The sequence below is a fragment of the Phyllostomus discolor genome, chromosome 4 (genome assembly GCF_004126475.2).
Source record: "Phyllostomus discolor isolate MPI-MPIP mPhyDis1 chromosome 4, mPhyDis1.pri.v3, whole genome shotgun sequence".
Taxonomy (NCBI): Eukaryota; Metazoa; Chordata; class Mammalia; order Chiroptera; family Phyllostomidae; genus Phyllostomus; species Phyllostomus discolor.
The window spans coordinates 48,891,036-48,916,519 of record NC_040906.2 but is presented as its reverse complement, the minus strand read 5'-3'; the positions used below and the strand labels follow the sequence as shown (position 1 = coordinate 48,916,519).

The window sequence follows — 25,484 nt, the reverse complement described above, 5'->3', positions numbered from 1 at the left end:
CGTGCCCCAGGTGTGTGCCCTGTGGCTGTGTCAGAGGGCAGTGGGGATGGGTGAGTGTCCGTTTCCTGGCTCTGGTGCAGCGAGGCCAAACCCTCGGCTGCAGGAAGAGCGTTTGTGCTTTTCATTTCCTTGGGGGTGATTTTTCAAAGTGGCTCCAACAGGCCTGACCACATTCAGATGTGTTTCCCGGGAAGCAGGCGACTGGGAAGTGCAGGGGAGCTGGCTCGCATGGGGCCCAGGCAGCGCTCCTCTGCCTGTTCCCAGACGCCCGCAAAGACAGGTACTCAGGGACCGTGCTGTCCTTCTGTGCCTTTGTCTGGGGCAGTTCATTAAGGTAGAGACCACCTCAGCATTGACAGGACAACCCTTTTCTGTGTGTTCCCAGGGAACATAATTGACTACAAAACCTTTTAGCAATGTCACCGCTGCCAGATACAAACCCAATTAGCAGCAGAGTTAACTCCAATGAATCCTGGGAACATGGAAATAGCACATTCTACAGCTGATCAGACCCATGGAATGATGACACGTCTGGATGTCATCCGGAAGCCGGGCTCAATGAGCCCACGTGTTCCACCAACTCCAGAGCCCCCCCTTCGTGGGTAATTACACAGCCTTCGAGGACGAATGATGCGAGGCCAGCTCCTGTCTGTTCCAGGCGTCTGGGCTGGGAGTATCGCAGTTAGAGACATTCAAAGAACTTGTTAGGTCTTAATCCAAGTGCAGCCCCTTGGTGCCCACCCCCCAGTGCCTGCCCCACAAATCTGAGCGGATTTAGAAACCTTTTGTTTCTTGTTATTCAGCTCTTCTCCCGAGGACTGAGGAACCGTGTGTTCTGACTCTCCTGGGAGCAGAAGCGAACCAGTCACTTCAAGGGCACCGTGGGACGCTCTGCCTACCTACACGCCAGTTTAAATAATTAACAGTGCCAGGCGGGGGCTACCAGTACGTGCAGAGAGAAAAATACCAGTGCAGACAGCAAGCGCAAAAGGAAACACTTGCCTCGTTTTCAAACTGTTATCATACCGGGACTGTGGTGATTATTAATCATGGTGGGGAGGGCTGTCACGCTGGAAAAGGCACTCTATGTCCTGGGCACCTTGCTTTTAGGACTAAAAGTAACATTTGGAAATCACCTGGGGACTAGAGCAGCCGGGCCTGAACCAGCCGGTCAGCAGCCAGGCAGGAGGGAGGCTGGCACAGGCGCTGCTCAGGGCCTCAGGCTTTACAACGAGCCTTCCGGTGTCCTCGCCTGCCCACATGACATGTCACCCCTCCACCTCCTCCACTGGCCAGTGGGGAAAGCCCTCAGGTGGAGGAAGCCCACCGATGGGGCAGGACGGGGGCTGCTGCCAGGTTTAAAGGCATTTTTCCTCTTCATTTGGTAGGTGGGGTGTTTGACAGGCAGAAAGCATTTGGAAAGCAGTAGGGTGGACGTGTCTGGAATCAGGGCCCAGCAGCCCGGGGAGTCAGCTAGACCTCCCAACTATAAACAACAGAAACCAACACTGATGATTTAAACAGAAAAGGAGTGTGTTGGATGGCTACGGGATGGCCCAGAACTAAGGGAGGGCTGGCGAGCAAGCTTGGGAAAACAGAGGCACGAGCCGTGTTACAGCCTGGCCCACAGGCAAAATCACAGCAGAACACCAGCACTGCAGGACCCACACCCCGTGCTGGTGATCGCTGGGCATCAGGACTCCTCCAGGGGCTGGACCTGGCCACTGAGGCTGGAGCAGCTGCCTGGTCCCCACCCCTCTGCCGCAGTTCTCCTTCCTGGTTTGCTACAGCTCTGGGTTCTCACGAAGTCCAAGGGGCCCCAAAATGGTCAAGGCTGACCATGTGCCTGTGTCCCACTGCAAAGTGATACACACCCACCTGCCTGAGTACTGATGCCAATTCTCCCAATTTCCAGTAGGGACACTTCATGCGCTTTCCTGGAAATGAAAGGAGACAGTATCCTGACCCTTGGAGTCTCTCCAATCCTCTACCCAGGCACCTTGTGTCTGAGCCTGGTAGCCCATGTGGTGGCTATCCAACCCCTTCCCTTTTCTTTCTCAGGCTACAGCCATTTTTATGTTTCTTTTTATAACCTCCATGGTGAGAGAGGGGGACATGAGGCAAAAAAACAAATGTGCCATTGCTCTGGGGACAGTTTGAAAGGGCAGGGTGGAACTCAGGGTCAGCTATAGGCATAACTGGGAGATACTGTGGGCCAGGTTCCCCCTCACCATAGCAAAGTGACTGCCACATAAAGCGAGTCATGATCCCTTTGCCGGTGGAGGGTCTTGCCTTCAATTTGTAAAAGATGCCATATCTGCGAAGTTCAATAGAGTGAGGCTCAATAAAACAAGATGTGCCTGGAGCAGCCAAGGCAAAGGGGAGCACTGGTTAGAAAATGCTAAGCACCTGTCAAAACTCTCGGTCCCAGTGCATAATACAAACTTCAGCCGGGGCCTGAAGCCCCACGGGGAGCAGGAGAACCTCCACACGCAAGGGGATGGATGGACTCCCAGCTGCAGGACGGAGCGGTGGAAGCCAGCGTCCCTCCCCAGCAAGGTAGGTAGGAAACGGAGTGGGCTGGAGAATGCTGGGAGGTTCTGAAAGATTATAACAAGACTTCTGTTTATCTCCTCCCCAGCTTCTGCAGCCGGTCTGCAGTTGGGATAAATTCAGCACAGGAGGAAAACTTTCCTCCCCCTCTCGCCTCCCATTTTAGGTGAGAGGAGGAGGTGGCACGGGGGATAGAGAAGGATCTAGCAAGCGCGCCAGCTGGTGCAGTGCGTGGCTAGGCTGAACGGAGAGAGTGAGCTCTGTGTCCCCACAGAAAGGGGCTGAGACAGGAAAGAAGAGGCACCCTCTCTCTTCTTCTCTTCTCTCCCTTCCCCCATCTCTTTGGAATCAGGTTGGTCTCAGTCATGGAGGGAGTAGGGTCCCCACAGAGGGCACACCCCAAGCAGAGCACCCATAACCAGGCTCAGGGCAGCAGCTTCTGGTGCGGGCGTGTGTTTGGACTACAGCATTGCTTTCAGAAGGACCCACTTGAAATGCAGCCCTGTTGCCTGGGAACCGTAATGCATGAACAGCTCGGTCCCCTCCACAGAGCTGGCCATCAGATGACTGATGGGTGGGTTATGGGGCAGTTCTGAGGATGGGAGTTGGGAGATTTTAATGTGAGTGAAAGGCTGTGGGGAGGGCCTTCAGTGGTGGGAGCACTGCATGTGGGGACCCCATGAGGGCCTTGGATAACCAGGGGCACCAGGGAGACTGGAATGAGTGCGGAATGAGGGATTGGGGGTGGGAACAATCACCCCACAGCCTCAGAACCTCCCCCACCTCCCCACACAGCCCCACCTCTCCCGTAGCATGGGCAGAAGCTAAAAAGCTTTGAGTCTGGCTTTCCAAAGCCCCGTTGGAGCCTCTCACGGGAGCCCTGTCCAGTCAGCAGGCCTAGACGCCTCCTGGGCTGGAGTGTAGGCTGCGGAAACCGTGGTAGGAGCCCAGAGGCCAGCTCACTTCGTATGGGAGAAGTACCTCCCCAGCTGGTTCTAGAGACAGACATAAGCAGAATTGTATTTCCAGCTCCTTGTTTCCATCTCCTGAGTGGTTTGTTTTAGAATTTGGTTCAAGGTCTTGTAGCTATGAAGATGAGATACTTGGTCTCAACTTTTGGCTTGTTTTGTGCCTTTTAGGAACCAAATGAGGGGCTGCCACACCTGTTCTGGGTGGAAGGTCACCAAGGGCCACCTACCTCTCTGAGCTGCAGAGTCTGCACTCTGAGACACTCATGGAGTTTATTGCCCCAAATAAGATTCTAATTACAGAGTTAGTTACTATTAAAAATTTGTTGCCGTTGATCTTGTCTAAGGATTGAGCTATGCAGTTCTGCAGACCGCCTAAGACCACACACAGTGGTCAGGTTTGGCTTTGTTTTGCTTCAAGTGCACACTCGTTTGTGAGAAACAAGTGTGCCGCCACCTGCCATGTGACAAGTGAGGGCTGATCCCATTGTTCTTTTGGCTCCTTATTGGAAAGTATGAGATTTCATTATGGTTGAGCCCTATGTGGGCGAGTCTTTCTGAGTTGGCCCAGTTTGTGGCCTGGAAACCCATTTCCAGCGAGTCCTTGGTCACTGGGCCATGTGAACAGCTAAGAGGGGGCCATGGGAGGTGGCTGGGAGTGGTGCATTGCCACGCTCTTCTGATGCAGACATCACAAATAAACGGGTGTATTGTGTTGTATACGTGCGTGTTTGCACATGTGTTCATAGTGGTGTTCTGGGGGTGGGATACAAGTGAACTTTATTCATATTCTGTGATTTCCAGATTTCTGCATTAAAATATCTTACTTTTATAATTAAAGGAATAAGTCAACACATACTAGTTTGTAAAGAGAATAAATTTTTATTTTCAACAACCATGGGCAGTAGGTTTTTTCCCTTGAAATTGTGTGTGTAACATGTGTGTCCATTCACCTACCCACCCATCCACCCACCCACCCTTGCATCTTCTTACCCTTCCGTCCGTCTGTGTCTTTGCCCGGAGAGATACCTGGAATGGTGCTGACCCAATGTTCATGATGGTTGTTTCTGGGTGGTGAGATTTCAGATGCCTTTGTTTGTGCTCTTCTTTGTACTTACCTCTACTGCTTGACATTTATAATAATGAGGTGCGTTTGTATAACGAGGAGTAGGGCGTCTCTGCTCTCGTCCGGGGGAGCCCAGGCACAGAGCCGGAGTGAGGCCTCCCAGCTGGCAAGGCCAAGCGACACTCTGGCCTCATGCCCTGCTGCCCCGCCGCACTGAGCCTGGGTGCTGAGGCCCGGGCTGGGGCAGGTGTGCAGCTCAGCGGGGAGTCGAGAGGGAGTTTGTAGGCGACCCCTGTGCTCTGTGTAAACCCCACAGCAGTGGCATCCTGAGCCTCTGAGGTACGTTTTATGACTGACTGACTAAGGCTCTGTGGTTCATAGCTCCAGGGTGACACTGACAAGCCCCAGGGTCACTCCTGTCCCTAAGATTCTTGCACCATCTCTCCCTTCCCTGTTGCCCCAAAACTTGGGTAGGGGCTCGTGCGGAAGGATCTCCCAGCGTCCTTGGGTTTGGAGGTTGCTAAAGTCATGGATGTGACTGTGGACCTTTTTAGCTACAGCAGAATAGACAGGCGGGCCCTCCTGTGTGGGCACTGGCAGAGCGTTCTCCGAGTGTCAGAGTGCTGGGAGCAGCAGGCCTGTCTCACCCGGGGTGAGAGGGAGAGTGGCGCCACGAGGCAGGCAAATGGGTTGGCACCTGTCCTCCAGCAGAGGGGACGACACACAGACGCGGAGGCGGAGCAGCGCTGATCCTGGAGATGGGTGGGGAGGAACGCAGGGCTGTTTTTTCTAATAGCTCCAACCCGGGAACAGCCCTCTGTCGGAAGATCTTAGGAGAAGGAGCTCTGTGAAGGCTCGTGTGGTCTGTTCAGCTTCTGCTGCTCTTGAGCAGGGAGGGTGGGGTGGAGAGAGAAGTGGCTGTGGGGAGTGGAGAACGGGGTTGTGATGAAGGAGCGGGTGGCGGGAACGGCAGCAGGAAACCACAGCGTGCAGGGGCAGGCCAACGGCGTGCAGGTGTCCATGGGTGAGGAGTGGGAGCCAAGGGTCGCCGAGGGTCTCTAGGTGACAGGGCGGCTCAGGAGCATGTGGGAAACTGGACGATGGCTTCTTCCACTCCCATCCCCCCACTTGTTGCTAGTATAGGCCTATCCATCAGTCAGAAGGCCACCAGTCTGCTCCCCTGAGACACTTGACAACCTAAACAGTTGACAGAAGACAATCGAACTAAGATGTGCAGAAGCCCTTAGAGAGGAATCGGTGAGTGAATATGAGAGAATTAAACAAATAAATGATGCTCGTTGCCAAACTCCGTTAGGAAATAACCCTTGTCTGCCCAGAAAACACACCGAGGCTTGCCGTGCAACACAGCGTGACGGCTCTTCAGGGAGTTGAACATGGAATCACCACACGGCCCAGCCACTCCACTTCTGGGCATGCACCCCAGAGACTGACGACAGGGCTTAACACACGCACGCCCGTGTTCACAGCAGCACTGCTCCACTCCCGACAGCCAGAAGGTCAAAATGACCCGAGTCCCTCAGCACATGAATGGGGAAGCAGACTGTGGCACAAACGCAACAGAATTGTTATCGAGCCTTCGAAAGGAATGAAGTGTCGATACATGCTGCCCCATGCGGGGGCCTCGATCACATCGTGCTGGAGGAAGCACGGCGGACGCAGAAGGACAAACAGTCACGACTCCCCTCACGTGAGGTACTTAGAATGGGCTCGTGCACAGGGAGGGGACGTAGGGCAGTGCTTACCAGAGCCTGGGGGGAGGAGGGGTGGGAGACCTCGTTTAACGGGCACAGGGTGTCTCTTTGGCATGATGAGACGTTGAAAATGTTCTAGAAATAGAGTGGTGATGGTTGTGCAACCTTGAGAATGTACTTAATGCCGCTGAGTTGCACACTTAAAAATGCTACATTTTATTATGTATATATTTCACCACACACCAGGAAAGAAGTCCACAGGCTGTTATGGACTGAATGTGTCCTCCCAGATTTCATGTGTTTAACATCCTCACCCCAGGGTGATGGGGCCAGGAGGTGCGGCCTGGGGACGGTGATCAGGCCGACCGACCAGAGCCTTCCCGACTGGGACCAGAGCTCTGCCGAGACCGGAGAACTGCTTCCCCTCTGCGCCTGGCGAGGGTGCGGGAAGGCGGCGCCTGTAAGCCAGGAAGCAGGCGTGGTGCTCACCGGCACCGGCACCGGCTCTGCCGGCCATTTGGTCTCGGACTTGCAGCCTCCAGAAACGTGAGAAAGAGGTGTTTGTTGTTTAAGCCACTCGGTCTGTGGTACTTTGTTTTAGCAGTCCAAACAGACTAGGCTCAAAAAAAATTGTTCCCGCGTGTGGAGCAGGAAGAGACAGGCAGGGCTGTGGGGTCATCTACGGAAGAGCAGGAAAGACGGAAAACAAGGTAAAATCTCCTCATTGAAGACTGAAGAAGGAGAGGAAGGGGCTGTCCTTGGCCTGTCTCTGGAGTTCCTCCCACTGTTGGGTCCTCTGCGGCGGCCGTGGAGATGCCCCTGTGACCCGGAGACCTGGCTGCCGCTTGGGAAGCAGCCCAGCTCTCCGCTCCCGGCACTGGCGCCTAAACAAAGGCTGAACCCACAGACCCTCCAAGGAGCTGCCCTCTGGAAAATCACCTTTTGTAACTCTTCTGTGTGTGAGCCCACTCAGAACACTATTTGAAAAAGGAACTGAATTTAAAAACTAAAGATGCTGCAATATGTTGACATGTGCATGATGGAAAATTTTCTTCTCAAACAGCTTGAGCGGAAATCCTCACATCCCCATGGCAACCAGATTCCACCGTGACCATGCATCTCTGGGAGGTCACCCACTTATTTCTGAGCCTCAGCGCTTCAGCCCCTCCCGGCAAACACACGAGGCCCAGATGATGCCACCATACTGCAGTTCCCTGGCTGTGGACTGATGGCCGAGGACCCTGTTCTAATCTCTGAGGAACTTTCCTGGAGACCCATTGAATCTGGGGCAGGGGACCAGCTCTTCCTGGCAGTCACTGAGAGGTGGGGGGCTCTGGGGCAAGTCGGCACCCTGTGGAATTGTGAGACCCCCACCCCTGCTCAGGGGTTCAACATGCTGGGATGAGGGGATGGGATTCAAGGGTGATGAGCACTGACCAGAAAGTCTGTCCCTTGGTAATTGCAAGAACTCATAGGAAATTAGATCCTTAGTGCTTCATCCCCGTAAACAGATATCAAGACCCTCTCACAGAATTTCCATGTAATCTTCCCCTTTGATTTTTCAGAACAAGCACTTCTTTCAAAAGTATGTCCTCAGCACCATTTTCATGTCGCATTTCGGAGCGGCTGACCTGTGTGTGAGAAGGCCACCTTCCCCAGCCCTGCAGGAGAGGCCCCCTTTCCCGCAGTCCCTCCCCTGCTGGTACACAGAAAGCCTTACAGGCGGTGTGGGCAGGAAAGAAAGTGTGCAATTTTGCTGTTTCAGGGCCCCCAGCCATGTGCTGGACAGCATTCTCTTCCTCTCTTCCTCTCTTCCGCAATGCAGCTTTTATAATTAGAAAGTGTTGTTTTAAAACTCCACCCCTGAAGTCTCTTTCCCATGACACTGTAGAAAGCCACAGGCCCTCCAAGAACACAGCATGTTTGTCATTTGGATGATGCTGGAATAGGCCAGGCTTTCAGTACAAGGGGAGACATGCATGCGAGAAAGAAACTGCCCGTGTTGTGGGTGGATAAGTTTTTTTTCCCTTTACCCCTTCTCCTTACCCTTGAGTGGTACAAAGTTTGGGAGGGGGAAGTGTTTCCTAACAGGCTGCGTGTCTCTGCATCTCAGGCTAGAGCTGGACTGCCCTTCCCACGCCCGCCAGGGCCTCTCAACACCCACTAGAGAGCATTTGGGGTCATTTGGCATTTGCTCCTTGTGAGAAATCCCCAGCTCCCTCAGAATGACCTTTCCACCAAACCCTGCTTCCCCATCATAAAGCTGGAAAAAGAAGAAAGGACCGTGGTTCATGGGGTGTAGGCAAGAAGAAAGGATTTGGATGTAACCCTGTATCGGCTCGGTAGACCTGGGCAGTGGGGGTTTTGCAGGGTGAAAGCCTCCGGCTCACCTCTGCGCACAGACAGCTGTGCATCTCAGGTGCCAGCAGGAGGCTGGAAAAGATAGCATGGAGGAGAAGGAGGGAGGGAGAGGAATTAATATTAATGTCATCCACATCAATTTTGATGAACTTTTACTGAGGACATATCAAGGAACGCATGGGCAAATGCTCTTTGGCAATTGAAATAACGTTGATTTTGTGAGGTCACTTGTCTCCTTCGCCTGGTCGCCTATGTCACAGACAAGACACTAGATCCTGAAATTCTCTGATAAGTTACTAGTTTCTTCTCCCAGATCTGGGACTGAACCAGGGTGTTTCCAGAATGGAAACAGCGGGGAAGTTAGCTGCCCTGACTGATGCTGTCCCCCAAGTCTCCCGGGCCTTGGAGATGTGGACGGGGATTCCCTGACCTGTCAGCAGCAGCGCCGGGAAGGGCAGCTGCTGTGTGGCCAGTCTTCGCTGAGCCTCCTTCTGGGCAGAGCCCAGTGCCGGGCAGTGTGCCCTGGCCCCTGGCTCTGGGAACCCGGGGCAGAGGGCCGCCCGCCTCCTCCTGCTCTCACAGCGATGGGTGTCTTGCTTGGGGGCGCCTCAGTGACTGGCCTTTGGTAGACAGGCTGGTGGGTCCTAATAAACCCTTCCTCATTAATCATGTAGAAACCATTAATAAAGTGGAAACTCCACTGCTCAGGGCAGCCAGCCCAGCACACGGACACAGAGGGTGGGGTGAGGCCCCTGCCGGGGTGGGGAAGCCTGGTGCCTTCTCACTCACCATCCACCATCAGCTTCAGGATGTCAGCGTTCTGCTTTACACGCCAGCGGTCCTTAATTTCTCACGAATTGTTCGTGACTTTAATGTTTTAAAAACTCGTGCTAAGGGGGAAATTTTTCTTAGAGGAGTTAGTAAGTTTGCAGAAAAACAAGGCTTCCCATGAACAAGTGGCTAGTTTGTTTAAAGTTTTTCTGAGAGCAGAACCTTTCAGAAGCGTTACTGTGCTAACACGATTGTTATCTTCATGAAGGTGAGATTGGTATATAGTATTTCCCAAACTTATTTGACTATAGAGCCCTCTGTTCTTGAAACGACTCCCCAGGAAGACACTGAGCTCCCCAGTGTATTACCAGATGGCCTGCTAATAAAAAATAGCTCATACGTTGATTAGATTCCAAGGCAGCAAGATGGGGAGAGCGCCACGGCCGTGGAGCACGTGCTTCAGAGTGGGGATGCCACAGGAGAATTTCCAAGGGCTTGGGGGTTCAGCTCAAGCGGTTGAGATGTGTCTTTCAGGGCTGTGGAATAAAGCAGGTTAAGGCTGCAAGGGTGTTGTAGTGAGCTGTGAGGTGAGCTATTGTTTGATAAGCATGCTGTGTGCCAGGTGAGCAGTCTGTCACCTCAGGTACATTGATCTGCAGGACATTCCTGAAACTGTCTTAACTTCCCTGGGTGAAAGGTTTCTTGGAACAAACAGCTAAATCTGACAGAAGTTGTCTCAGTTTCTAGGCCTCTGGCTGTGTTAGGCCGACGCAGGTTGTCGTAATTCTCAGAGAAATGCATACTTCTAACATTTTGTGGAATGCTAGTCTCATCAAACAAAGTCTGGGAAATACAGAATTTTTCTTGAAGTGATTTAACATGGTTCATGTTAAACCTGTCTCCCTTTTCTGATTTGACATCTAATATATAGGTTAAGCTATATATTAGCTTAGATTAAAAATTTAGATTAGAAATTTAAAAATATGTGTATTGATTTTAGAGAGAGAGAAACATTGATGTAAGAGAGAAACATCTATCAGCTGCCTTCCATACATGCCCTGACTGGGGATCAAACCTGCAGCCTTTCGGTTTACAGGACCAAGCTCCAACAACTGAGCCTCACTGGCCAGGGCTAGAATAAAATTTGAGTAAGGGAAGAAAGTACTGAGGACAAAGTCAGACTTAGGTTAGGGACCAGGAGATGAGGCTCTGAAGGGAAGCAGAAGCAGCCAAGTGTCTGGACAACACAGTATTTCTGAGTGCTTGATGCTCTGGCATTTGAGGCCTTGATCCTGGAGAGGCCGCCGCCGCCAGGGTGAGCTAGTCCCTAGAGAGAGTGAGGTCCTCTCCTGCGGGCACACCTGTGACATACCAGCCAAGCTACCCAGAGCCCACATCTTCAGCTATGCCCTTTAGCAAACTTACACACCAAGCCAATGTTCCCCCCTCCTAAGTCACCCCAGAGCCAGGTGCAAGACAACTAAGAATAGCCCAGAGCCTGCTGAAATTCTGCAAGCTAATCCTAAATTGACTCAAGGAACCTGCCCTGCCTTACCCATTCCTAACCTCTAAAAACCCTGATAGAGGCTCTGGCCATTCTCTTTGCCTCTTTACTGACCCCAGTCCATTCCCACGGGGCCCTGCCTGGCGTGCCAGTCCTCCTGTTCCTATGGATGTGTGAGTTTAACCTTCCTCCTCCATGACCATCATTGCCATGTCTGTGTGTGGTATCATACATGATGAGAACAAATCCCAAGTGCATTTTAACACATCAACAAAAATGAAGTTGAATTCAGTCTGTACACCAGGGACTCCCTGGGAGCTGACGGCCCAGGCCCTGCCCATAGAGTGTTTGATTTGATTGACTTGCAGGAGGACCTCAGGTGATTCTCATGTATATTCGATCTCCAAGTGAATCCTGGGACCGGCAGCAACACTGGGAGCTTGTTAGAAATACAGAATTTTGTCCCTGCCCCAGACCTCCTCATTCAGAAACTGGAGATGGGGCCTCTGCCAAGCTCTCCAGGTGATTCTGAAAAACCCTCAAGTTCAAAAACCGGTGCACTGGGCTACAGCCAGGTAGACTCAGAGAAGCAGCCACGGGGAGCCGGGAGCCTGAACGTTTGTGGCTCCTTTCAATGAGCCACCATCTCCCGGGGTGGCCCACAGCTGCTCTGTTCCCGGACCTGCGCATCCCTTAAATCTTGGTGTGTTGTATTTCCATTTTTATTTGTCTCAGGGTATTTTTAATTTGTCTTTTGAGTGTTTTTTGACTCACTTTTTCATAGCATGTTGTTTATCTCCACAGATTTTTGAATTTTTGTTTTTGTCTTATAATTGATTTCTAGTTCCATACCATCATGGTCGGGAAAGATGCTTGTTATGATTTCAATCATCTTAATTTATTGACTTGTTCTGTGGCCTAATGATTTATCCTGGAGAATGTTCCAGGTGTGCTCCAGGAGAATGTATGTTCTGTTGATTTGGGTGGAACGCCCTGACCAGGCTTACCTCGTAGACACTGCAGGTTCGCCGTGATGGAGTGAGTGTAATCTTTCTGCTGGTGGAAGGTCTTACCTTCAATTTGTAAAAGTGCAACATCCATGAAGCACAGTAAAGCAAAACCCAATAAAATGAGGTGTGTCTATATGGGTCTGTTAAGTCCCTCTGGTCTGACCCGTTGTTTAGAGCCAATGTTTTGATTTTTCCATCTGGATGATCTGTGCATTTGTGAAAGTGGGGTAGGAAAGTCCTCTACTACTATTTTACTGCTATTTCTCCTTTTAGGTCAGTTAATATGTGCTTTATACATTTAGGTGCTCTCACGTTGGGTGCATATTTACAAATGTTATATCCTCTCATTGGAATGACCCCTCGATCATTACTTAATACTTTTCCTTGCCTCTCATTATAGTCTGTGTTAAAGTCTGCCTTGTCTGATATAAGTATAGCTGTACTAGCTTTCCTAGCTGTACTAGCTTTCTTTTGGTTTCCATTTGCTTGAGATCTTTTTCTGTCTCCTCCCTTTCAAACTGTGTGTCCTCCCATCTGAAATGAGTCTCTTGTAGGCAGTATATAGATGGGTCTTATTTTTTATTTGAATCCAGCCACTGTTTGTCTTTTGATTAGAGAACTTGGTCCATTGCATTTAAGGGAGTTGAAAGGTATGTACTTATTGCCATTGCAATGTTTTCTGTTTGTAGTTCCTCTATTCCTTCTTCTCTTGCCCCATTCCTTTGTGAGTTCATGATTTCCTCTGGTCTTACACTTAGATTCCTTTCTCTTCATCTTTTGTGTGTCCGCCACAGAGTTGCTTTGTAGTTACTCTGAGGCTTAGAAAAAACATCTGGTAACAGTTCATTTTAAGATAAGAACTTAAGTTTGAACGCATTCTAAAAGCTCTACATTTTTACTCCAGGCTCCATCCCATGTTTCATGTTTTTAACGCTCCTAGACCCTGTGACAGAGCGCTGGCCGGCACTGATGTGGTTGAACCTAGCCTCTGCATGCCTGCATCATCTTCTGTCTCCCATAGTTTGGATATAAAATACTCGGACAAGTTATTCCTCACTCATACAACTTTCTTTGGTAAGAGTAAAAACTGTCTTAGGAAAATGTCCACTCACATGGAGAAGCCTCTTACTGTCCGGCCAGGCCCTGGTTTTTCTGCACCGAAAGCCCCAGCTGTGTCCAGGTTGCCCCTGTGAAATCGTTGGAGGAAACACAGAAGCCTAAACTTCATATGATGAAAACCAAAAGATTTTTTTGTTTTCAGACCAAGTTTACAGCCTTTTACCTCTAGAAAGCCCTTTTTGCTAACTTCCTTTGGTCATTTTAATCTCTAAACATTACCTCCTCTACTTTTTGTTACCACCGTGACGTGGACAGTTAGGCAGTTACCCAACGAGAAAGAGAAGACAACCCCTGGATGTTTTAGCTCCACGTGTGGTGTTTCCTGCTACGGCGTCACCGTGGCTGTGTCTGAACCACACACAGTAAAACCCCGGCACTTCCGAGCGGTCACCTGCGCTCCAAGGATGAGGGCAGGAACACGAGGCTTGTCCTTCTGGTGTTTTGTGATATCTGATGGGAAAAATTTACAGTGTGAAATATGTTATGACTGAAAGACTGTACTAAAATGCAATCTCTTCAGTGGAGAGCAGTAAGACTCAGACACTAGGGTTTTCCTCACACTGCACGGTGAGGAATTATGAATGAATCATAATTTTTAGCTTGGCTCTCTCTTGGCTTATGGCTTCAATCTGTGACATATCAGTTGATGTGAGATCCCTGTGTGATATGCAGAGCTTGTGAAATAATTTTACTTTAAAATTTACTTAGGCATTGGCTGAGAGGTCCCAGTGACTTTACTAAGGTAGAAAAATGCATGGAAACCAACAAATGTTTGAGTCTACAATAAAAGTATTAATACAAGCTTCATTAATACAATTGCTAATTGGTCTTTGGTGGGTTAGTTATAACTTAATTCCATGACTATGCAAAGCCAGGGGAAAACAACTACTTTAGTTGTTTTTTTCCCCCATCGTTACTATTTAAGAAATGTACATATTGTCAGTCTTAGATAAATGGTCGGATTCTGAGCTTCAGGTTGAGACCATTTCTTGTTCCAGAAATGGCCACTGACTATGCCTAGAACTGGCCAATATGAGAGAAGTGCACGGGGCTGCAGCGCACCCCCAGCACCACTGCCCAGCCTCATGTGAGGAGGGAATTAGGGGCCAGTGAACCCATGGCAGAGGATGACGAGTGGGCTTCTTTCACGTTCTGATGTCCCGTTTCAGATACACACTCACCTGCAGGGTCAGGCAGCAGGCAGTGATCTTTTGATGCTTCCAAATAAGCTCACACTGGGCATGCGTGAAAGTCATTTTCATTTCATGTCTACTTTTCTTATTGGTCAAAGAAGTGTTGACCGTCAAAAGTACCAAATGGAATTGTGAGACTGTGGCTTTGCGAGCTCACATCTCCCCAAAGGATGGGCCTATACCCACGCTGCTGTGTTTAGCTTTCTGTTGACTTCTAGGGCTGAGACCCATAGGCAATAAAATGCTCAATGAAAAGAACAGCAAAATTGAAGTTTGATTAGACCACACTGACCCAGCAAGTTCCCTGGGAACCGGAAACTATCTTGTTCCCCGGATTAGCACAGTGCCTGGCCCGGGGGAGCAGGCAGGAAATGGGTGTGGAATCAGATACAACCAGGGACGCAGGTCTACCCGGAGATAATGCAAGTGAGAACTAATTCTCTAAAAACCAGAGCAGCGGACAGAGCCCTGGTGATGCTCCATTCTCCACAGTCTTCTCCTGCACTCCACCACAATGTGAGCCCATGAAGGGTCAGAACCGTCCGGATGTTCGGTGGAAATGTGATGTGCGATTGTGCCGTGTGTAAGGGTCACCATTACACACAAAAGGAGACACCTTTCACTGAACACTAACAGGCACTTGTGAGGGCCACACAGTTGTTACAGGCAAATCGAGTCACAAAGATGCTCGAAGAGTTCCATGGGCAGTCAGCCTCCCCATGACTGAAATAAACAGCTGGCAGAAGAGTTTTCGGTATCTTCCTTTTCCAATGTCCATTAAAAATAACCTTTTTGTTCTTTAAATGGACTTACCAATATACCTAATCAGTTCTGGGCCTGTAAACACCCAACTATTTTGTTAAAATGAGTAGTGCTGGAACCCTGCACTTAATTTATTTAGAGGCCGCCTATTTGAGCTCATCAAGGAAGCAGAAACATTTTGATAAAAAATCAGTTCTTCCATTTAGAGACATTTAAAATCTCAATTCAGTGAAGAACTACTTCCTCTGCCAGCTGGTACAACTAACTGGCATTAAAAACTAACAAAAAATGTAGAGAGAGGAAAATCTTTGATTTCTCAGCAATTTCTGTAAGACTGTACATTTCAGGGCGTGGCATCTGCAGCGCGGCCAAGTCTGTGGGTGATCACAGTCCCTCCTTCTCCTGACTGTGGTGGGAACAAACAGAAACCTCTGCCTCCTCATTGAAATGTCACGATTTAATAAACCTCCCATTAGTCATAGAAAGATATGTATAAACGACTCAGTTTCTGAGTAAGAGCCTGCCTGAGTGACTGGGAATTGTCTCTTCATTCCAAGGAGTGCCACCCAGCAGCCCAGGAGTTCTCACCAAGCATGTAGCTGTAGTTTGTATCTGCACGTCCTGAGTGGATGAACCACACATCCGTCAGTTTAAAACCACACCAGAGGGAAGGGGCGTGGGGGGACAGATGGAGATGGAAGGAGACTTGGCTTGGGGCGGTGAACACACACTGCAACATACAGATGATGTATTATAGAGTTGTACTCTGAAACCTGTGTAATTTCATTAACCAGCCACCCCAATAAATTCATTAAAAAAATAAAACCATACAGTTCATATCAAACATATCAGGTGCTCTTGTTCATAGCCCTGATAAACAGCAGCCTGCCTGGATATGTACTGAGGACATTATGTGAACATCTGCTTAATATTTACCACGACCAGGCACTGCGTCTGCTCCGGCTGTACCTCCAATCCCAGCACATGCCTACTCCAAAGTCAACCACGTCTGTTCCTTTTAGGAAAACAAACCAAAACAACAGGGTGATCCATTCCAATAAAGCATGTTTCTTTATAAATTTCTTTACTAACTTTCTCCTTTAAAAGGACTTTGTTCAAAAAGAACTTTGTGCAAAAAGAACCTCAGCCACAAGCGCGTGGAAATGCATTGGGCTTACCTAAGCCAGGGCAGAGCCAAGTGCTCCAACTTCTCTGAAAACGTCTTTCATGAGTCACAAGCACTGTCTTCATGGACAGTGTCTTTTTATGGCCTCCCTTTTAAAGAAAATTTCTGTTAGAAAGCAAATCTGGGTGCTTCATTAGTCTGAGTAGCAATGGCTTCATTAGCCATTGCTGTGAGGGGGCTGTGCTCACGGAGACAGCGGTGAGAGGCTGCTTCCCGAATAACCGCACTTTCCTGCATGGAAGCGTTAAACACACCTCTGCCAACCTCTGCCACAGCCTAGGGGCAAACACACGGGGAAAGGCTACAGTTCTGTCAGCTCCCATTATCCCTGAGATAGTCTTGAAAGTATCAAGGATTGCAACGGCAAAAATGGAAAAAAGAAGTAATTTTTTTTTACTTTTCAAAGCAGGGCTGAACTGTAGTTTGGAAAGTGCGCTCTGCTGGCAGACAGGGAAATGAACTCTGGGCAGCTGGTGGCAGGTGGGACGAGGCCCATCCTGGGTTTCCTGGCATCGGGATGTCTGCAGAGGCCCCGCCTCCAGCCATCAGGCCGCTCTCTCTGGGACTCAGCGTCAGGCCGTGTTTTCAGCTCAGCGGTGTGTCAACACTACGCACAGCCAACAGACCAAGTGTTTTGAAAAGTCTCTCCTTTTATTAGCCTTTTTTCTTCTTCTGATGGTTCTAGAAGGAACTCTTACCTGTGTGCTGTGCCCCGCACCCCACTTTCAAAAAAGTATTCTAGGTTTCTGTCAGAGTATGCAAGAAGAAAAATAAATTCAATGAATGGGTGTTCTAATTCTAAGCAGTTTTAAATTACTATTCTAGGAACTCAGCACAAAACTTTCCAAAAGGTGAGAGGGATCACTCAGTACTAAATGGCCAAACACATTCTTCCAAATATTTTCAATCATGGGAAATAAGCAAGCTATCAATATTTTTAATTTCTAAAAGCCAAATTTAATAAATTAATAAATGCATGCCAGATAAAAACACAAAATTACAACTAAAACCCAATAATAATTTAACAGAAAATGCTCTGCATTTTATTTTTTTTTATTGGTCTTGATCATTTACTAAAGTAACAAATCTGAAAACACATTTTGCTTTTTTGCTGGGAAGAAAGTACTATGTTAGAGAGGAACTAGGAGAACCTGGAAATAAAGCATGTGAGAAGAGTAGGCGTATGTTATAGTCTATGGCAATGCAGCAGCCAGAGGTGCTGTTTTATCCACTGATGTGCATGGTTACATAAGCGTCAGAAGCCAATGACATAGAACCCAAAAGCGAAGTCACGACAGATTTACTCTGCGAAACATGCTGAATTACAACCACAGACTACCCAGGACGAAGAGCGGTGCAGGCTTGCTGTCTCCTTTGTACGGGTTCCCTTGCCAAACGGGGCTAATCATGCAATAGCCTGAGTTTCTCTTAACATGATAAACACCCAGGGTTCACTAGAACTGGAAAGCGTGTGTTCACTGGTTTACAAGGACAGCTGAGCGGTGCTACGCAAGCAACGGAAAGTTCCGTCATTTTAAGCTGGTTATATGCCTGAACTTCTAACCAAGGAATAAGTCAGCTATAAGAGCCAATTAAATTACTATAAAACATTCCTTCATCTGTAAAACATTTTTTCCCTCAAACTAAAACTTTAAAATAAAATGTCTTCATTTTTGATAAGCAGCTCTACCACCAGTCTCTGATATCGTATATCGTTCAAGGCAGCCATTGCGTCTAGTTCTGGAGACCTCATAAGCGTTGGGCCGAAAACAATCCCCAGGTTTTCTGCATTCATAAGATTCTCCTTCTCATGGAGGGTCACTCTGAAAAACACAAGTAAAGGAGTGTGAGTCTCTGTAAACCACGTGGTTCTTCACTGTGCTTTGGCACCAAAGCAATAGATTTGTGTGGGTTCAGTTCTCTTTGTGGATTCTCTGGCCACAGCCTAGAGCTGCAGGGGCAAGTCTGCACACAGCAGAGAAGGAACTGGGTCATCCGGATCATTCCATCAGCCTCCCTCCCTCCACTTCGGCTATCTTGTTTCCTGTGGATTATTTCTGCAAGTGTCTAGGGAGAGTGCAGTAGTGACATTAATAGGAAGTGGCTCAGGGAGAGCAACCTTGTCGGAGAGTGTTCATGTTTATATTCTTTTTACCGCTACAGCCAAGGCACAGAGACTATAATTTGAGAGTTATTTCTTTGTTTCAGTGTGGAGTACTTAATTGTCTCCAAATATGAAGCAAATTTGAATTTACAGATGGAGTTGTAAGCAAATCAAACAAAAGGTTTAACTCCTGGTGTTTTTCAAGAGAAGAAACATGTACATGTTAAAAGCACTGCGAATTAAATATTCATTTCTGGGGGACGCAGGCCTAAAGGCATACAACATAGATGTCACATCCTGCTATCTTCTTGTTTCTGATCGGTCTTACACTTTGAAACCCTGAAACCACTAAATCTTGGTCCTATAATTTTAAAAACATTGCTTTAATGGTAGAGATTGAGGGTGACCGAGCAGGGGATAAAGCTAAATCACCATCAATCACTTTAAAACATTAAACCAGAGTAACAAAATATTCCATTTTCCATTCCTCCCTTCACCCCTTACTGTACTCCATCATTTTTTACAGCAGTTTTCAGTGCTGGCAACATTAACTCAATAATCTGCAATCTCATCCCAAGTCTAAGTGCCTACATGAGAGTGGGAAGAAAAATGAGCCTTCTTGCAAGTTGTTTTGCTCTTGCTTTATTATGCTAATGCTTGTGTCTTTGCAGCTGCGACCTTTCCCCTTTCTACAAAAATTGATGGGTGTCCTTGGCAGAATATTAGCGTTTCTAACATACTTGCCAACTCACACTGGAATTGCAAATACACTTATGTCAGAATCAAGTGTATTGCAGCACGTAGTATTTTTTGCGTTCCCTCTCTACCTGTGCAATTGCACATAAGGCAACATAGCTATTCACTCATTCATTCATAAGATCATTTGTCCTCTCTGTCACCTTTGGGTTCATTTTATCGTTACAATGCAGATTCGGTACAGGTAGAAGCTTCACAGACTGACTTGCCTCTTCAGATGTGCCATGAGGTACCGGAGGGTTTCGCAGTGAGCGGGTGGCAGCAGCTTCAGTGCTTCGTGAAGGGTTTCCAGCTGCTCGTCAGGATCCATGATTTCTAAAGTGGCAGGAGAACAAATACCAAGGGGAAAAACTTTAACAGACATCAGGTATAAAGGGTTCATTTGATTCTGTTCTTGTGGTAGTCTTTTAAAACTGGTAAGAAATGCTTTCTCACAGATCCGTGACACAGCCTTCAAAAGTTATTTGTAAGGTGCAAACCTCAGATTCCCAAAGGCTTACTTTCAGTGTGGCAATACCACTCACTTGAAGTTTTGGGGGAAGCACCCAGTTTTTTCACTTGAATGTCCTGGAGTCTGGTCACTATGGGAGCTGGCTATTAGATATGTAGGGTGTAACTATAAAAAATTCAGATGCAAATGTACTTAATAAAAAAACGTATACATCCAAACGAGGTCATCTTAGAACATTGCATATTTAATGGATGCTGCACTGTTCCAAATATTTCCAAGACCCCCTTTCGGCGGCGGCGTGGAAGCTGTGCCACCCTCGGCCCCTAGCAGTCCCTTGCTACAGTCTTATTATTTGATGTTCATGCCTTTTTCTTTTTCAACCAAGAAATGTATCATCCAATATGTATTTCCTTTATTAGATTACATTTTAAATTACTTTGTGTTATATAAAATAGTCAGTCTACCCTCAGAGCACAAAGACATTCTACTACTTAGAACACTCAGAAGCTACAGTGCGGACTTCGAAGGCACTTCTGGCTGCTCTGGGCAACAGCAGGACCCCCGACATCGACGGGGCTCTTCAAAGTGTCGACTTCCACGGGGCCACCTTCATGTGGACATTTCGGTTCTGTCATGTTGGCCAAAAACCCAGCACATTCCTTCCAGGTCACAGACTACATTAAGTCCATCAATTATTTCCATAATCAGGAACAAGAAACGTCTTTGGATTCTGTGCTCCTTCCTAGCACATTTCTGCTTCCACCCCAAGGTCAGGAAGATGGGGTGCGTTTACAGGTTTGGTTTCAGGGCAACTGCAAAGACCCCAACTGCCGACTCCTAATCAGGATAGGAGTTGTGAAGTGTTAAAAGGCCACATGCGATCACAATGTGACCGACCATTCAAGACCCAAGACCAAGAATCCTAGCCCTTCAAATTTAATAAAATAAACCAACTCAATGGCAATGTATTGGAATCAGGTAAAAACTGATAGGAGGGTGAAGAGTTCCTAGTGTTGGCAGAGCGATTTGCTGAATTTCAGGATGTGAACATTGACTGAAGTTTTTTAATTTAAGGAAACTCTGGCGATTTTGCAATTTCTGCCCAAAGCTTCCCAAGAGTTCTGGTTCATTTTGTAGCGATAAAGAACGTAGCATCCGACTTTCACCAGGATACACACTGCCTGGTCTTTGAACCCTGGGGCCCTTAAAGAGTGCCATTTCCCTACAGCAATGCCATCTTAGGGACTGACATTCAATCACTTAATTTCTAGAATTAAGAGAAAAAAATTCCACTTACTAGAGAAAACTATATAGGACTTATTAATTGAAAACTACACTATTCTGGAAATTGAAAAAGGGGCAACTGGGTTTTCTTTAACTTCCACAATTAATCCTTGTAGGGAGAATCTTGAGATGGTGTGAGGTTAGGGACAGTGCTGGTGGGGTGGAAACAAACAAAACTCTGTTCATGGAGAGCTCACCTTGTCTACCGGAGGGGGCTGAGAACAAACAAGGAACATGTGTCTTTTAGTTTGTACTACGTTCGAGTGAGGCGCGGTGCTACGGGAAGCAACTGGACATGCAGGGGTGGGATGTGTAATTATAAAAGGGCGGTCAGGATGGACCGCAGTGAGAAGAAGGACTGTGTGCAGGGCTCCGAGGCAGTCGGGGAATGAAGCACCTGGAGATCTGGGGAGGGTGGTGCCAAGCAGAGGAAGAGCCGTGCAAGGATCCTGAGGGGGGAGCATACTGGGAATGTCCCAGGAAAAGCCAGGGGCCAGACATGGCTGCACTGGAGTGAGCCGCAAAGGCAGCAGAAGGCAATGAGACCAGAAAAGTAATGGCACTCTCGAGTCTGGTGCTGTAGGTTATTCTAAGGATGGGGCATTTGCTGAGAGAAATGGGAAGGTCATGATCTGACACACATTTTCTACAGGTCCCTCCTCTGGCTGCCAGGTGGGAAACACTATGGGAGGAGCAAGGGTAAAGGCGGAAGGACCATCCCAGTAAGTACAGAAATCCAGGTGAGGAGTGACATGAGCTCAGACCAGGTGCTAGCAGTGAAGGTGATAAGAAGTTGCTGGATTCTAGGAGTATTTTAAAGGCCGTGTCCAGAGGAGGTACTGGTAAGGGACGTGTGAGAGGGAGAAGCGTTAATGGTGAGCCGAGCTTTGGGCTCAGGCAACTTGGGGGGGTGGAGCCTTCGTGAACTGAGATGGGAAAGATGACGGGTGGAGGTTCCGTGGGGAAGATCAGGACTCCTGTTTTCGGTGTCCTTCAGACATCCCAGTGAACGCCTGGCCTGTGGGCTAATCTGGTGTTCAGGGAGAGGTCAGGTTGGAGCGATAAATCTGAGAATATATGACAAAATGCACTTGATTATACTGATATCAAATGGACAGAGATTCTTCCCTGGAGTTCATTTCTCTTTTCCACTTAGAGAAGTATCACCCATGATCAAGTTTTCAGAGAACACGATTCTTTAGCCCTAAGAAGACCACAGCATAATATAGGAAGCAGACGGACAAAACGGAATGGGTTTAGAGACGAGTGACCACATTCATGCCCTGAACACACAAAAGGCTGGCATGTGGGACAGGGTGGTACCAGGACCACTGCTGATGGGCGGGAGTTCAAGCTGGCAGAGCTCTGGCATCCATCAGGGGGCTGGCGGCCTGGAGCGGTAGTGAACTTGCGGCTATTGGGTATTTAAAAAAGGAAGTCTAGTTATATGACTTCTTAGAGTATCTAAAAACAAAGTTTTGTGGTTCTCAATTATAAAATTATGTTTACTCGTTCAACAAATACTTTTTAAGTTTTTTAAAAAAGATTTTATTTATTTTAGAGAGGGAAAGGGAGGGAGAAAGAGAGGCATAAACATCAATGTGCGAGAGAAACATTGATGGGTTGTCTCTCACATGTCCCCAACCAAGGACCCAGCCCCCAACACAGGCATGTGCCCTGAGGATCAAACCGGCGATCTTTCAGTTTGTGGGATGACGCCCGACCCTCTGAGCCAGATTGATCAGGGCTCATTCAACAACTATTCATTGTGCATCTACTATGTAAACGAGGAACTGTCACAGAAGCTGTGGGACATTAAACGTGAGCAGGAGGACTCCTACTGCACGGGATTGCAGACTAGCAGGGCAGACAAGAACATAATCTCTGACATGCAGGAAAGGGGCTTTACAAGAAGTCCAGGCACGCCTGATGGGAACACAGGGGGGACTGATGGCCCGTGGCCGAGAGAGCCAGAGAAGAGGAAGAGATGGCATTGGGGGAAGGTCTGGGAGGATCTGGAAATGCAGACGCAGGAAATAAGCACTCTGAACCTATATCAAGATCTAGTCAAGAGCGCTTTTTAAATTTTAAATTCTTTGTAGAGGAATTCAAGTACAAAAAGAATAAAACAGCCAAGCCAAAGGTATGAATCAGTGGCAGAGCTGAGGGGAAAACCTGGCAAATTTTAACTCCCAGGCTCCTCTTCGGGACGTCTAAGTTGCTTAGGAATAAGAACTTAGGAACCCTGGGTTTAACTTCTGAGTTTATCTGATTCGCTCAAGGTTCCGCACCGAGTCATGCAGCTTCTCTAAGACCTGCTGGGAACAGAGCTCTTAGGCCCACTGGCCAGGGGAAGAGTCCCAGATTCAGAACTACCAGGGGCTCAGCGTTGGCAGCATTGGCTACATCGTGGTCAGGAAGCACCCAGGAAAGCTGGGGTGCTGAGTGGGTCTGGGACAAGCCGCTCTCTTCTAGGCCTCAGTACTGTATGGCAGAGATTCCTTAACTGGTGGGGAGAGGCAGTGAGGACAAGGGCTCGGGAGACCAAGACAGCCAGCTGGTTCCTAAGGGGGTGGGCAGGGGATGAGGCAGAACTTCAAGCCTTTAGGCAGGATGCCCTGACCTCCTCTCCCTGGTTCTGATTTCCTGCAGCCACTCCCCTCCAGCTTTCAACCAGCAGGATTTCTCCAAAGGAGGCTGCAGCAGCAGAGCTTAAACGGCTTTTGCAGGAGAAAGCTTAATATGAACTATGATGTTTTCGTTGGCAAAGGATGCTAATAAATGCCATGGATACTTGAGACCTGAAAAATATAGCCTGAGTTTTGTTTTCAGGGCTAGAAAGAAAAAAATTTCAAGAGCACATGCATCAGCAAGGGTCAGCTAACTGTGCTTTCATTTAGAAGGGGTTCCTGTCCGCTTGTCTGTCTGCCCCCTCTGTGTGAGTCTTCTGTTCCCCGGACCATCCGGTGACCCAGGCAGACTGGAGGGAGGGAGGGCTTTGATGTCAGACAGATGTGGGTTTGTTTGCCAGTGCCACCTCCTCCAGTGATCGGACCTTGGACAGATCACTCATGTCCTGCGACATGTCCCTCTTTCTAAAATAATATTATGGGTGTAAAATACCAAGCATGACTCCCAGCACCTAGCATTGCTCTACAAATCTTAGTTGGCTCATCTTCCTTCTCTGCCTGCACAGATACGAGAACGGCTGTATCCACACATCTAAAGAATGACACTCTGCTAGAAAAGACAGGTGCAAGGACACAGAGTTCTACACACAGTCACATCAATATCAGACACGCACAATGCACTTTTATACTGTGTGTAAGTATTATGCCAGGGTTTTTGGTGTCATGGAAATCACACACAAAAGCTAAAATTTTAAGGGGTTTCTACTTTGATTCAGGCAAGTTTCTTCCTTATGCTGTGCTTTCAGGAGCCCTCGGAGGGGTGAGAGGAGGGCCTTGCTGCCTATGGACGGGTCTGGTTCAGACACAGTCTCAGAACGACGACAAATGGTTCTGAACAATAAAGAGGGAGGTTTTCCTCGGCCGCTAGGGCGGGTGTGGGGAAAGAAGGTGAGGTGATTTCAGACTGTGGGGCAAAAGGCCTTAAAATCAGCAAGTGAGGCTTGGATTTTTCTTCCCAGTAGATAAGGCAGCGTGTGGACGGCAGCACCTGGGTTTGAGTCACTGCTTTGTTCTCTGCTAATTGGATGCCCTTGGGGTTAGGCTCAGAAGCCAAGTTCCAGCTTTACCCCAAGTAGCATGGCGACAGGAGCACCGTCTGGTCGAGCCTGGGGTGGTGTCCCTGGAATGAGAGCACCCTGTGCGCCCAGTGCTCTCCGCCTCGGTGCCAGCCCTCTGGGAGGAAACGCCCGCCCCACGGCACAGGAACCTCGGCGACAAATCCATCCCTGAGTGAGAGGGGTTAAATTCCTGGGGGAGATCTAGGGCCTTTCAGGCTCACAACATGGACATTTGTAAAATCACGTAATTCCCATGGCTTTCCTGTACATGAGAGCCGAGCTGACCCACAAGACATCTCTGCTCTGTGGGGCTAACCACAAACATTCTCAGCAAAAGCTCTGTGGGGGAAACTAAAAATTAAAACAAGAAAAGTTAGAGCTTCATGAAATTTTAAAGTCAAAAAAGCAAATCAGTGTTCCTAAGGAAGTAATTATTTAAAGATCAAGACAACATGTGGTTTTGAGAGAGAAAAGCACATGACAGAAATAGCCTATCTTTTCTAAAATATGGTAATGCCAACAGTTAAAATCTGTTAAGAATTTCCTTTAAGAAAATGCAGCATGAATTACAGGTACGATTTTTTTTGCACTATAAATAAAGTTTGGCACATGAGCCCTTGCTTTTTCTGCATTTTCACCCTAGCTACAAGAGAACTTAGGAAATGGCTTCTCAACACAGAAGCGCTCCCGAGAGACCTGCAGGCCGGGGCCAGGTTACAGATTGATGGTCTGTCACAGGGTCGGCACGGGAACTGAGAGGAACTTCAGAGAAATTCAGAAACTTTTCCTGAAATCTGACAGTAATATTTATGTGCAAAATTAATAACAAAGTAGTTGATCTAGTTTTTTTTTTAAATTTCATTTTCCAGTGCTTTTCTTTTATTTTACAAAGTATTGGTCTGTATCTGGAGAGCACTGGTATAAGCCTCCCTTTGG

General features: G+C 48.1%; 1 protein-coding gene across 4 annotated transcripts in view; it reads right to left on the bottom strand.

Moving 5' to 3' along the window:
• Positions 1-17,222: 17,222 nt before the first annotated feature.
• CHN1 (chimerin 1) overlaps positions 17,223-25,484 on the bottom strand; it is a 158,341-nt gene continuing 150,079 nt past the window's right edge. For all 4 annotated transcript variants that reach the window (XM_028509168.2, XM_036023269.1, XM_036023271.1 and 1 more), the window contains 2 exons: positions 19,275-19,380; positions 17,223-18,028 (listed from right to left, as the gene is read on the bottom strand). In XM_028509168.2, the coding sequence (XP_028364969.1) occupies positions 17,857-18,028; positions 19,275-19,380 (278 nt within the window). In that variant the 3' untranslated portion in view covers positions 17,223-17,856. The remainder of the gene's footprint in view (positions 18,029-19,274; positions 19,381-25,484) is intronic.